Source organism: Pan troglodytes, chromosome 2 (assembly GCF_028858775.2).
Source record: "Pan troglodytes isolate AG18354 chromosome 2, NHGRI_mPanTro3-v2.0_pri, whole genome shotgun sequence".
Lineage (NCBI taxonomy): Eukaryota > Metazoa > Chordata > Mammalia > Primates > Hominidae > Pan > Pan troglodytes.
Window position 1 is genome coordinate 186,118,165 of NC_086015.1, and position 12,897 is coordinate 186,131,061.

Here is a 12,897-nt window from a genome sequence, read left to right on the forward strand (position 1 = left end):
AGGTTTAACTTTCTCCTGTCATTCATATGTGAAAATTACAGAAGGTTTACAATACGTAGTCTTAATAGTAACATGTTTAAAAACCTAAGCAAAGTGTACATTAAGTTAGCTACTACTACTCACTTCTTGATTATCATCAAATAAAAAATAAATGAACACTTCATTCATTTAAGTCTGAGGAAAAAATAGTGTACCTTGCTTAAATAAGAATTCCCCAGTAAAGATATTATGTAAAGGATTTCTCATGTTATTTTGTTGAGTAAATTTGCTTTCTCTCATTAAAACTTTTTAAAAGTCTAAGGAAGGACATGTACTTATAATGCCATATTACGCAAGTACAGTATTGTTAATAAAGCAGCCCAGTATAGTTGTAAACATCTTAAATGTAGTAAACAAGACTTGGCATGTCTTTTTTCCCCAAAACATGCCATTACAATGCTCTTTCCATGAATAATTATTCTTCCTGGAAAAGTTTTCAGGTATATTTTAAATCTATAAAAAAAATACACTGAAATATGTGAAAAGATTTAGTCATGGCAATTTCACTGCAGCTTTTATTGCCTCTGTTGGTAATATGACAGGGACTGTAAGAAACACAATTGAACTTACAGAGATATGCAGATGATATTCACTAAAGATAATCTTCATCTCAAGTATTTTTTATATGTGGGCACTTCTAATTTTATACATTTTTCTATTTAAAAAGCATTACATTTTAAAATTTGTACCTGTTTTGACATTTGGCAAAAAGGAAACTGTACCTATGGTTCAGTTTAAAACAAAGAATCAGCATGGGGAGTTTACCGGAATGAGGACTGAAACACTTAGGAGTTAAAGCAATTCAAGGGGCGTGTGTGTGTCTCTCCCTTTCTCCGTCAATCTCTCTCACTCTCTCTGGCTCTCTCACAGACACAGACTCAAACACACACAGCCATATGTGTAATCATTTTTTAGTACAAAATATTCCCTGTAGCCAGACATTTATCTTCAGAATAATCACACCACATTAAATCAGTCTTCTCTTTTCAGCCCTAGTAAAAGTTTTGTTTAATTCTAAGATGCCATCATAGTGAACAACCTTAACTTTTATGCTACATAATTATATTCAAAGCTTTATGTATTTTTGTTTATAATTACACAGTAATTATAAATGTTTAGTACCAACCTGATGACAAACACTATTTTGTTGAAAAGGTTTTGCATTTAAAAAGAAAAATATGTAAAATCCAAGGCACTAGGCCACGAACCAATATCAGACTTTTAAAGAAAACACTTTATATTGAAAAAAAAAAAAAAAAAAAAAAAAGCTAATGGGATCTCATTTCAAAACACAGCATATGTGAATTAATCAATCTGAAACCAATAACCATAACTCAAAATCTTCAAGACAGGAAACAAAACAGTACATATATATAGATATATAGATATATATATCTTTTAAAAATTTTTCATAATTGAAGTTCCTCTTTATATTTACAAAAAAATCAGGAAATACTGAAAGCAGCAAGATTCTTCTTTTTCCTTTTTCTTTTAATAACCAATTCCAGTAGCCTGAATAGAAATTTTCAAATTTTTCTTTTGGTAAAACTGCATTCTTGAATTAAAGTTATGATTGGAATATTAATATGTCTATAGGGAAAGCTTTCTAGTCTATTTCAAAATCATGTAAATAAAAAGCAGTTTTGATATGTCATTGTTTCTTAAAATAATTTCCATATTTGCATAAAATGTACTGCTATTCTAAGTACATTCCTTTGTTAATATCAACCCTAGACCTTAGAGAGTGCCTGGATATATATCCCAAGCAGAATCTATTCCTATCAAAAGACCATAATCATCGAACATTTGAAGTTCTACAAGGCTACATTTCTAGCCTGCCTTACGGAAATGTTTAAGAAAGCAAGAAACCCTTCTTCACATGTCAGTAAGTGAACAGGGAAATGACCATTTTCAGCATAAAAGCAGCTCATGGGGCTTGTAATGAAAAAAATACATACAAGATAGCATTCTGCTTTGATGAGAAAACTGAGCTAATCTGAGTGAAACGAAAACAGTAAAGAGACTAGAAGCCAGATTGGTATTTTGCATCGTGTATGCTTGTTTGAAAATCTTTGCTCCTGAAGTAAATATTTGGCAACCACAGTGATTAGCAGTTAAAGCAATTTCAACAAAATAATAAGTCATCGAAAATGGACTATTTGTCTGAAAGAGCAGTACCTATATTATAAAGATTGAACTTCATGGCTCATTACAACCATTTTCAAAATTTAACTGCAACTATCTTCTTATAAATTAAGAGAATTTCATTTGTGTTCCATAGTGCGATGACAAAAAAAAAAGTAAAAACAAAACAAAAAAACCCTCATGCCTAAATTTAGAATATTGTATTGTGTAGCAATCCAAAACATTCAAAACAAATTAAATAGTTTAACTTATGTGACAGGCAGATAAGCATTTCAAAAGCATAATGAAGTCCAATTATGTAGTGCATAATGTAGACAGGAGAAGAATCTAACATTATGCAGACATTTTCTAAATAAAAGCTCCCTGTAGGACAGCTATATATAAACATGGGTAAGGTAAGCGCAGACTAGTTCTGTGGAACCTTTTGAAATCAAGAGTCTAAAACACAATACATTTTTCAGGTAGGCACCAAGTTATCCTAAAAAATTTTCATGTCGGTTATTCTGACATTGTTTTTTCATCAGATACTCACATCAACAACACATGTGATTTGCCAGGAAAAAAAAAAAATTCCCCCCAAACCAAAACACCATTCCAGATCCAGTACACTTAAATATATCACTCTCATTGGAAGTGCTATTAGCATAGTCTTTGCAACTAGCCCAAAGCGTATATTTAAGAAGTTTTTATAAATTGTTTTGTGATGTTCATATGTTTAATTCTTATGCCAACTGTTTTCTGATGAAGACAGCATTGTGCTTTATGCGAGAATGAAAACCTCAAAATAATCACCATAAAGCTTCTAAGACTTATGGGAGAATAAACTAGGATGGTCCACAGATATAAGATGAAATCCACAATGTTGGAATTATAAATGTTTAGAGCGGCCCAGACTAGAAGACAAGCCCAAACCACCATTAGAAGAATGAAATACGATATGGTCCAAGATGTATCCTTAAAGTTTTGTCTCAACCCTCAGTCTGAATTGTGAGGATTGATCTTCAGTTCAGTCCAGCCAGCAGAAATTGACTGTGCAATTTTCTGTTGTATTTATTGTACAGACTATGTACATTCTAGAAGGTTCCTTTAGTGCTACACTGTTGTACTTTTTGTCCCAGCAATTTGAGGGCGTGCAAATTCCACAAAGTCATCAATAAGAACAGGCCATGCTCCTGGAAAAAAGAAAAAATATGAAAGAAAGAGAAGGGGGAAAAAAGCAGAAATAAGGCTAACATTTTAGTAGAATCCTTTTTTTAAGACTTCCTCATAAGCGTTAAAGTATATCATTCTTATCTATTCCCACTGATTAAGTCTTTCAAAACTCAAACTTTTTGGAGTTTTTACCCCAAATATTCCTTGTATTCCTTGTGATTTATTACTCCAACATTTGGTTGTTCCTTGAGTGATAAAAGTAACTTGTCTGGCAACTCATCAATAATATGATTTTCTCAAGGCCACTGCAGTCAGCCAATGGAAGTAATTTGGTCAAAACTGGCAGCCTGAGGCAGGAGAATGGTGTGAACCCGGGAGGCGGAGCTTGCAGTGAGATCGCGCCACTGCACTCCAGCCTGGGGGACAGAGCGAGACTCCCTCTCAAAACAAACAAACAAACAAACAAAAAACTGGCAGCCTAAGGAGCAGCTATGAAATGATAGCATGCTGCCAGTGCTGAAGGCATAGGAGGAGAAACAAGTTTTCAAGCATTCTGCGGCCATCTCACAAAGGAAATTAACAGGAAGTGTCAAATTCCATCCTATTTCATGCTAATACGTTACTAAAAGGTGTAAAATTGCATATATGCATGCCTCTACACATTCACATGCCCATCACCAAGTCAGAAAGCTCTCCATTTTTGTGTAAAACCTACCAGAAGACACAATTATTAGGTATATGCAGGATTAAACATTTCTCACTTTGCAGGGAAGATTATAAACGACAACGAAATGAAGAAAAGAAATAACATCATCCCTGATTAGCCTTAATGATTCCAGGACACTTTTAAATGATTCCAGGACACCGAGATCACAGGGGGTTTTTCAAAAAATATCTCCATCTTGCATCCTGCCAGTTCTCAAGTGGACTAGGGAAATATGTATGAAGAAATCAATGTAAATCACTTCTACATATAGAAAAATACAAGTCCACATCCTAGTAGTGGATGGTAGCACCATCTTTATACATTTATGAAGAAATAGCAGAAAAGTATTCAGTGATTATTTACTGAATGCCAATAGTACTATATTAGGTGGCTGAAGTAAGTTGCAAAAAAAAATTGGCTGGGCGCAGCGGCTCATGCCTGTAATCCCAGCACTTCGGGAGACCGAGGCGGGTGGATGACAAGGTCAGGAGTTCAACACCAGCCTGGCCAACATGGTGAAACCCTGTCTCTACTAAAAATACAAAAAATTAGGTGAACGTGGTGGCAGGCACCTGAAATCCCAGTTACTTGAGAAGCTGAGGCAGTAGAATCGCTTGAACCCAGGAGGCATAGGTTGCAGTGAGCTGAGACTGCGCCACTGCACTCCAGCCTGGGTGACAGAGCAAGACTCCATCTCAAAAAAAAAAGTCACTGAACTTAAGGAATTTACAACCAAGCTTATACAAAAGACTAACAGATGAAAAAGAGATACAAATAAGTACAAAAGTACATCAAGAAGTAAAAAGGTTCCTAAACTGAAAACCTAAAACATGGATAAAAATTACTCATGCCTTTCTGGAAGACATGAATGCTGAGTAGGAATTGAAGGAAACAGAAGAATATAGATTGGTAAATGTATGAAGGTATTTCATACATTCAGAAGAGCATTAAAAAAAGCTTGGAGCTGGTCACAGTGGCTCATGCCTATAATCCCAACACTTTGGGATGCCAAGGCAGGAGGACTGCTTGAGGCCAGGAGTACAGGAGAGCAAGACCCCTACTTCTATAAAACATTAAGAAATTAGTCAGGCATTGCAGCGCATGCCTGTAGTCCTAGCTCCTTGGGAGGCTGAGGCAGGAGGACTGCTGAGCCCAGGAGTTTGAAGACTTGCAATAAGCCATGCTTGCACCAATACACCTACCCTGGGCAACAGAGTGAGACTCTATCTCAAAAAAAACAAAAACAAAACAAAAGCTCAGCGGAGGGAATTCCAACTCCGAGAAAAACAAAAGTACGTAAGAAGTTCAAGCGTATGGGATAAAAGGGCACGTTAAAAAAAAGTGGTGTGGCAAAAATTTTCATTACCTTCTTCATCATAATTAGACATGTCATCTGCAATCATCGTACTGAAGTCTAAAAGAAGATTCCAAGTGTCTTTTGGTATTGATCGTTTATGATGTTCCTATTTAAAAAACAAAAACAAAATACATTTGTATCACTAAAAAGAGCTGGACAAAAACAGTTTGGACAATTTGAAATACAAGAATGCAAAACAATTATGTAACAAAATTCTGGTAATCAAATTTCTCATTCTATATCCAATACATTATGTCAATTTATCTTTAAACATAGCAGAATTTGAGAAAAGAGAGAAATGTAGAAAATGTGAACTTACCAACAAAAATTTATTCCATAAGTCTAAGAATTTAAATCTTCCATTAAGCACTAAGTTCCAGTAGGCAATGGCCATTTCTAGATCTGAAATAGTAAAAATGAATTATGTATTTAAATGCTATAAATATTTGTCCCTGCAAAAATAACAAACAAAAAAACAGGTATGACCAAAGAAAGTCTAAAAATAAAAAACTTGTATCCTGAATACTTATGTATAAAAAATTTCCTATACAAATGAGTCCAAAGTTTGTATCCTCCCTCTTCAAAAATGACCAGGGCCTTTAGGGCAAAAAAGATATCACTTATCTTACGGGGGAATTCTGTGTTTTAAATTAGAGAATGCAGTTAAACACAGTAGCTCACCAAAGTGTCCAAATATTAGTTACTGTACACCAGGGCTTCTCAACCTGGGCACTTCCAACATTTTAGGCCAGATAATTATTTGTTGTAGGGTGCTGTCCTGTGTACTGTAGGAAATTTAGCAATATCTCTGACCTCCATCCACTAGATGCCAGTAGCAGCTTCACTCAGCCCCCACTGGTGACAATAAAAAATGTCTCCATATATTGCCAAAGACCACCTGAGGGCCAACCCAGATGAGAATCCCTGATGTACACCTACAGGTTGGAAGGTGAAGGACTGCTCTTCAATCCTAAGTAACCTTATGCTCTCAATTATTTACTGACTGATCCTGACCACAAAGAGATCATTAAAAATACTGATCCAAAACTTAAAATTAATAAGAAACCAAGAATTTCTTAAAGTTTGCCAAAGACAATATAAATGACTTTTTAACTGGGCATGGACCAGAGAAGGGTAGAGAAGGCAATAATGCCGCATAAGAAAGAGCTACACTTACCACACGACAGAGAACTACACTTATCACACGACAGAGAACTACACTTATCACACAACAGAGAACTACGCTTACCACACAACAGAGAACTACACTTATCACATGACAGAGAACTATGATCTCTTTCAAGGAACCATAGCAGTTAAGAAAGTGTTTAGTTTTTATGAGTGAATTTACTTCTCCAGCACAAGAAAAATTACATCCTAAGTAACTTAAAAGTCCTTTTATTGATAGATGACATCTCGAAACCATTCTTTATAATTGAGAAATCATGAGTGATTAGGAAAGACAAAAATTGAGGCAAGTGCTGCCCCAATTTTTAAAAGCAACAAAGAGCCAGGTGGGGTGGCTCACACCTGTAATCCCAGCACTTTGGGAGGTTGAGTCGGGCAGATCACAAGGTAAGGAGTTCAAGACCAGCCTGGCCAACATGGTGAAACCCCGTCGCTACTAAAAACACAAAAATTAGCTGGGCATAGTGGCGGGCACCTGTAATCCCAGCTACTCGGGAGGCTGAGACTAGAGAATCGCTTGAAACCGGAAGGCGGAGGTTGCACTGAGCCAAGATCACACCACTCCACTCCAGTCTGGGCAAGAAAAGCAAAACTCCGTCTCAAAAAAAAAAAAAAAACAAGGAACAAAGAGTAGGCTGGGAGCAGTGACTCTCGCCTGTAATCCTAGCACTTTGGGAGGCCGAGGCAGGCAGATCACTTGAGGTCAGGAGTTCAAAACCAGCCTGGCCAACACAGCAAAACCCTGTCTCTACTAAAAATACAAAAAAAATTAGCTGGGCGTGGTAGCAGGCACCTGTAATCCCAACTACTTGGGAGGCTGAGACAGGAGAATTTCTTGAACCTGGGAGGTGGAGGTTGCAGTGAGCCAAGATCATGCCACTGCACTCCAGCCTGGGCAACAGAACAAGACTCCGTCTCAAAAACAAACAAAAAAGAGCAAACTTGATGCTAATTCACTGTCAAAAACAGATGATTTGTAAGAAATCAATTATAGGCTGCATGCAGTGGCTCATGCCTGTAATCCCATCACTCTGGGAAGCTGAGGCGAGAAGACTGCTTGAGATCAGGAGTTCAAGACCAGCCTGGGCAACATAGCAAGACCCCATCTCTAGAAAAAATTTAAAAATTAGCCATTCATGGTGGTGCATGCCTGTATTCCCAGCTACTCCAGGAAGCTGAAGCGGGAGAATCCTTTGAGCCCAGGAGATCAAGGCTGCAGTAAGCTATGATCATGCCACTGCACTCCAGCCAGGGTGACAGGTGACATCTCTTAAAAACAAACAACACAACAACATAAAAAACAATACCTACCTCCCCACCCCCACATACACACACAGTAGCTGGAAACCTGCAAGACTGACCCTTAACTTTCTTCAATGATGGAGACTACATATTCCTCAACTAGCAGACTGAAATACACAGTAGGCATTCAGAAACTGCTAAGTCGACAAACTTCCTATGGTTTCACATACAAACATACTTACCTTCAAATCCATCATCCTCATCTTCCTTCAAACTCAACAGAAGAAACTCTCCTTTCTTCTATCCAAGGATAAGCCCCTTATAGCTCTATTCTAAATCCAATACCATCCTGCCTCTTTAAGGAATCTTGTCTGTTGATTTGCTTTCCCCTCTTCTCAACATCTCCAACTTTACCTTGTTCTCTGGCATTTCGAACTCCATCAAGAAACATGCTCAAGTTATCACTTATCTTTTTTTTTTTTTGAGATGGAGTCTCACTGTGTCACCAGGCTGGAGTGCTGTGGTGCAATCTCGGTTCACTGCAACCTCCGACTCCCTGGTTCAAGCAATTCTCCTGCCTCAGCCTCCTGAGTAGCTGGGATTACAGGAACGCACCAACACGACCGGCTAATTTGTGTATTTTTAGTAGAGACAGAGTTTCACTATGTTGGCCAGGATGGTCTCTATCTCCTGACCTTGTGATCCGCCTGCCTCAGCCTACCAAAGTGCTGGGATTACAGGCATGAGCCACCGCGCCCAGCCAAGTTATCACTTATCTTTTAAAAATCTTTCTTGGATCTTTTTTTTTTGACCAATCAAAATAGGTTTGTTTTTATTATTGTTATTATTATTTGAGACATGGTCTCGCTCTGTAGCTCTCTTGGATCTCTTGATCACCTTTACTGGCTATACCCTTTTTCTCCTTCCCTTCACAGGTAACCTTGAAATAGCACTCAGAGTCTTCTACTTTTATACATAATTTGTTTGAAAATCAAATTCTGATGCCCATGTTTTAAGAGAACTAAAAAATACATAATACTGGCTGGGCGCAGTGGCTCACGGGTGTAATCCCAGCACTTTGGGAGGCCAAGGTGGGCGGATCACCTGGGGTCAGGAGCTCGAGACCAGCCTGACCAACATGGCGAAACCCTATCTCTACTAAAAAAATTGGCCGGCACGATGGTGGGCACTTGTAATCCCAACTACTCGGGAAGCTGAGGCAGGAGAATCGCTTGAATCCGGGAGGCAAAGGTTGCAGTGAGCCAAGATGGCGCCATTGCACTCCAGCCTGGGTGACAAGAACAAAACTCTGTCTCAAAAAGAAAAAAAAAAAAAAAAAATACATAACACCAATTTCTAATGGCACTTCCCTTTTAATCTTTGCAATCTGTAAAATCTGTAAAGCCAATATTCCTTCCAGGTTGTTTAATTCTGTTCTTTTCTTTACCAACTCAACATACAATTGTCTGGCTTAAGTGCCAAAAATGTTGTGACTAAATATTTGCTGTTATTAGTGTGCTTAATTCACTTCACTTTAAATGCTTTAAGTTTATCAGAACTAAGCATATTGCTAGTATATTTTTTTCCTTTTCAACTAATTTGTATAAAATAAGGATGATGAAATATTCAAATAAGTACTAACCATGTGGCACCTATAAATGCCGGTATGTCAAGCTGATATACCAAAATAAGAATTTGACAAAAGTAAAAGTTCAGGTTGTAATCCTGAACAACATAGTGAGACTTGGTCTCTACTAAAAATCAAAAAAAACAGCCGAGCATGGTGGTACATGCCTGTAGTCCCAGCTACTCGAGAGGTTGAGGCAGGAAGAGTGATGGAGCCCAGGAGGTTGAGGCTGCAGTGGGTCATGATTGTGCCACTGCACTCCAGCCTGGGTGACAGAGAGAGACCCTGTCTCCAAAAAAAAAAAAAAAAAAAAAAAAAAAAAAAAAACCACCACACACGAAAGAAAGAAAGTTCAGGTTGTAAAAGAAGATAATTTCTTTTTTTTTTGAGACGGAGTTTCACTCTTGTTGCCCAGGCTGGAGTGCAGTGGTGCGATCCCTGCTCACCACAACCTCCGCCTCCCAGGTTCAAGTGATTCTCCTGCCTCAGCCTCCCAAGTAGCTGGGACTACAGGCATGAGCCACCATGCCCAGCTAATTTTTTATTTTTAGTAAAGACAGGATTTCTCCCTGTTGGTCAGTCTGGTCTCGAACTTCTGACCTCAGGTGATCCGCCCACCTCGGCCTCTCAAAGTGCTGGGATTACAGGTGTGAGCCACCACGCAGGTCCAAAAGAAGGGAATTTCTTATAGTCTACACTCATTGCCCAGTTTCCCCATTTCCCACACATTCTAATCCTGTTAACCAATGTCTACCTGTCATCCACTCCAATGAAATTAAACTCTGAAGGGTCATCAGACCCTCTGGTTACTAAATGAATACTCTTATGTCCTCTCTGCCATATCTTAGAGAACTGAGCTTACCTCCTGATAGAACTGTCACTTCCTTCAGCTTCAATGATAAGCACTCTACTGATTTTCCTCCATTCAATCTAGGCTTCTCACTTTGTTTTCCTGGGGCTCCTCTTCCTCCATTCGTCCATTACATGTTGGTGTTTTGTAACAACGTGTGTCAACAATAACCACTTTTCCAACCTCCCTCAGATTTTCAAACCTATATCATTTTTCATGTTATACATTCAACCGCCCCTAACAGCTCCTAAATCTGAAACCTATCTCTATATTCTAGACTCAGATATCTAACTGCCTGAAGACATCTTCCAACTTGGTATCCACGAACAACTTCAACTCAGGAGGGCTCAAACTGAACTCTATCTTACCTCTATAGACCTGCTCTTCCTTCTATGTCACCACCCACTATAGTATTTCTCAATGGAACACTTCTCATTAGCACCACCCCCATCCCCACCACCGTGCACCCCCTTCCCATGGCCAGTAGAAACCTTAGGTCATTACAACGAAAACCCCACAGGTTCCCTAGATGTCTCCTGAAAGTGTTGATAATCCCTGAGAAAGGCTCCTTCCTTCCTCATCATACACAACCAACCAAAGTACCTTTTAAATCTCTCTCTTCTCCATCCCCACTGGGAAGGCTTATGTTAGGATATTCCTCATTTCTAACTAAATCACTGGGATAGCTCCATAACCAATCTCTCTTCTAGTTCAGCTTTCACTCCTTTCAAAGGACCACAGTGCTTTGAGATCGACCTTTCAGGCATGAATCTGGTGTCACTTCCATGTTAAAATTCTTCAATCATTTCCAATTACCTTTAGATAAAATTTGCACTTCTTGTCAAATGAACTCACTTGCAGTTCCTCAAAGGTGGAATGTTCTTTCACCTCTGAGCAAGTGAACATGCTAACCCCTCAACCTGAAATGGCTTCTTTTTTCCTTTGGTCTTGAAAATGTGCATTCATTCTTCAAGGCTCAAAAACGATACCCTTTTTGAAGGTACTGCAAACTACCCCAGACAGACTAAAGATGCTCTTGACTCCATGCTCTCAGTGAAAGCAGTCAAGTGTTTTTGAATAAAAAAGGAAGACTTTAACTCAAAAAGATTAATAAGTTATAACTAAGAGCTGAAATACATAAGATTAAACAAGGATAAAATGTTAATTGTCACAGGTATAGGAAAAGAAGCCCTTAGAAAGAAATTTGTAAGTGATGAAGAGAGCAGCTTAGCTAGCGAGAGGTGATTTAACATAGTAGTTTACAGTATGAGTTTTAGTCTCTTAAACCCCTACTCTACCACCAGTTAAGTGACCTTGGGCAACTGGGCTGACTTCTCCTTGATTCAGTTTAAAATGAAGATAACAATAGTACCTATCCTTACCTGGTTGTTCTAAGGACTAAATGAGTTAATACATAACAAAGCATTCGTAACAGTACCTGGTAAATAACATATCAGTTCTTACTATTATCATTATTTTAAATCATTTAGAACTATTAGATTCTGAAGCAGTATTGGAAAAGACAACAAAGTCAGTGATAAGGTAACAAGAAGCAACAGCAGTTAAAATAAATGGAAGGAAAATATAGAGAAAAAGAAATAACTAAGTCCTAATAATAAGCTATTGCATAAAATTGAGATCCTTGCAGAATAAATCCTTAAGTCCTTATGGTAAAATGTAAAACGCAGACAGAGATACTCCCCATGTTATTCTTTCAAAGAGAATCAACAAGAATAATGTGGTATTTCACAACAGATGATCAGCTGAATGCAGGATGAACATGGAAATGAATTGAGACTAGACCCAATCACAGTCCCTAAAAGAAACAAAATGTTGCCAGCTCACTGGGGAGGATGGAATGGTGATTAAAAATCCTATTCACAATGTCTTTTTTTAATCAGTCTCAACAAATTTTATAACAATGAAAAAAGAGATATAAAATAACATATATAGTATAAGTCTGTTCATACAAAGTTCAAAACCAGTGCACATTTTCAAATGGTTCAGCAAATAAAATATGTGTGTACATCCATCTACTGAGATATAAAGAAAACGTGGTAAAATGTTAACAATTGGGAATCCAGGTGAAGAATACGCAAAAGTTCACAGAACTATTTTGCTACCTTTTCTGATTGATATTTTCAATTGATATTTTTCAAAACAAAAAGAGGAAAGTTAAAAAACCAGACAAAGCTAATTTATATCGTTTAGGAACACAAACATAGGTAGTAAAAGAATTAAGACTATAATTATCAAAATTCAGAATAATTTCCAACTCTGGGAAGAAAGATGAGCTTTTGCTGAACGAGAGCCTTGCTGGGATCTTCTGATGCCGGCAGTTTCTTCACCTGGCTGTATAAATGCATGAACTTTTCTTTATATTTATTAAATTATCTATATAAATTCTATGCATTTTTTTCTGTGTGCACATTTCACGAGAAAAAAGGTAAAAACAATGTGATGAGGTATATAAAAATACAAATAAAAATCGCCATACACTTGTTAAACATTAGTATTTGAGAATGCTGCTTCTGCTTTGTAACATGCAAACATAAGTATGAGGCTTTTGCTATGAGTCATTTACTTGAGAT

At 37.7% G+C, this 12,897-nt stretch overlaps 1 protein-coding gene across 5 annotated transcripts in view; it reads right to left on the reverse strand.

Annotated features, from left to right (window-relative positions):
• Positions 1 to 1,515: 1,515 nt before the first annotated feature.
• The window catches only part of DCUN1D1 (defective in cullin neddylation 1 domain containing 1), a 42,626-nt gene continuing 31,244 nt past the window's right edge, over positions 1,516 to 12,897 (reverse strand). For all 5 annotated transcript variants that reach the window (XM_516896.8, XM_016942357.4, XM_009446910.5 and 2 more), the window contains 3 exons: positions 5,719 to 5,801; positions 5,409 to 5,505; positions 1,516 to 3,356 (listed from right to left, as the gene is read on the reverse strand). In XM_516896.8, coding sequence (XP_516896.3) covers positions 3,277 to 3,356; positions 5,409 to 5,505; positions 5,719 to 5,801 — 260 coding nt within the window. In that variant the 3' untranslated portion in view covers positions 1,516 to 3,276. The remainder of the gene's footprint in view (positions 3,357 to 5,408; positions 5,506 to 5,718; positions 5,802 to 12,897) is intronic.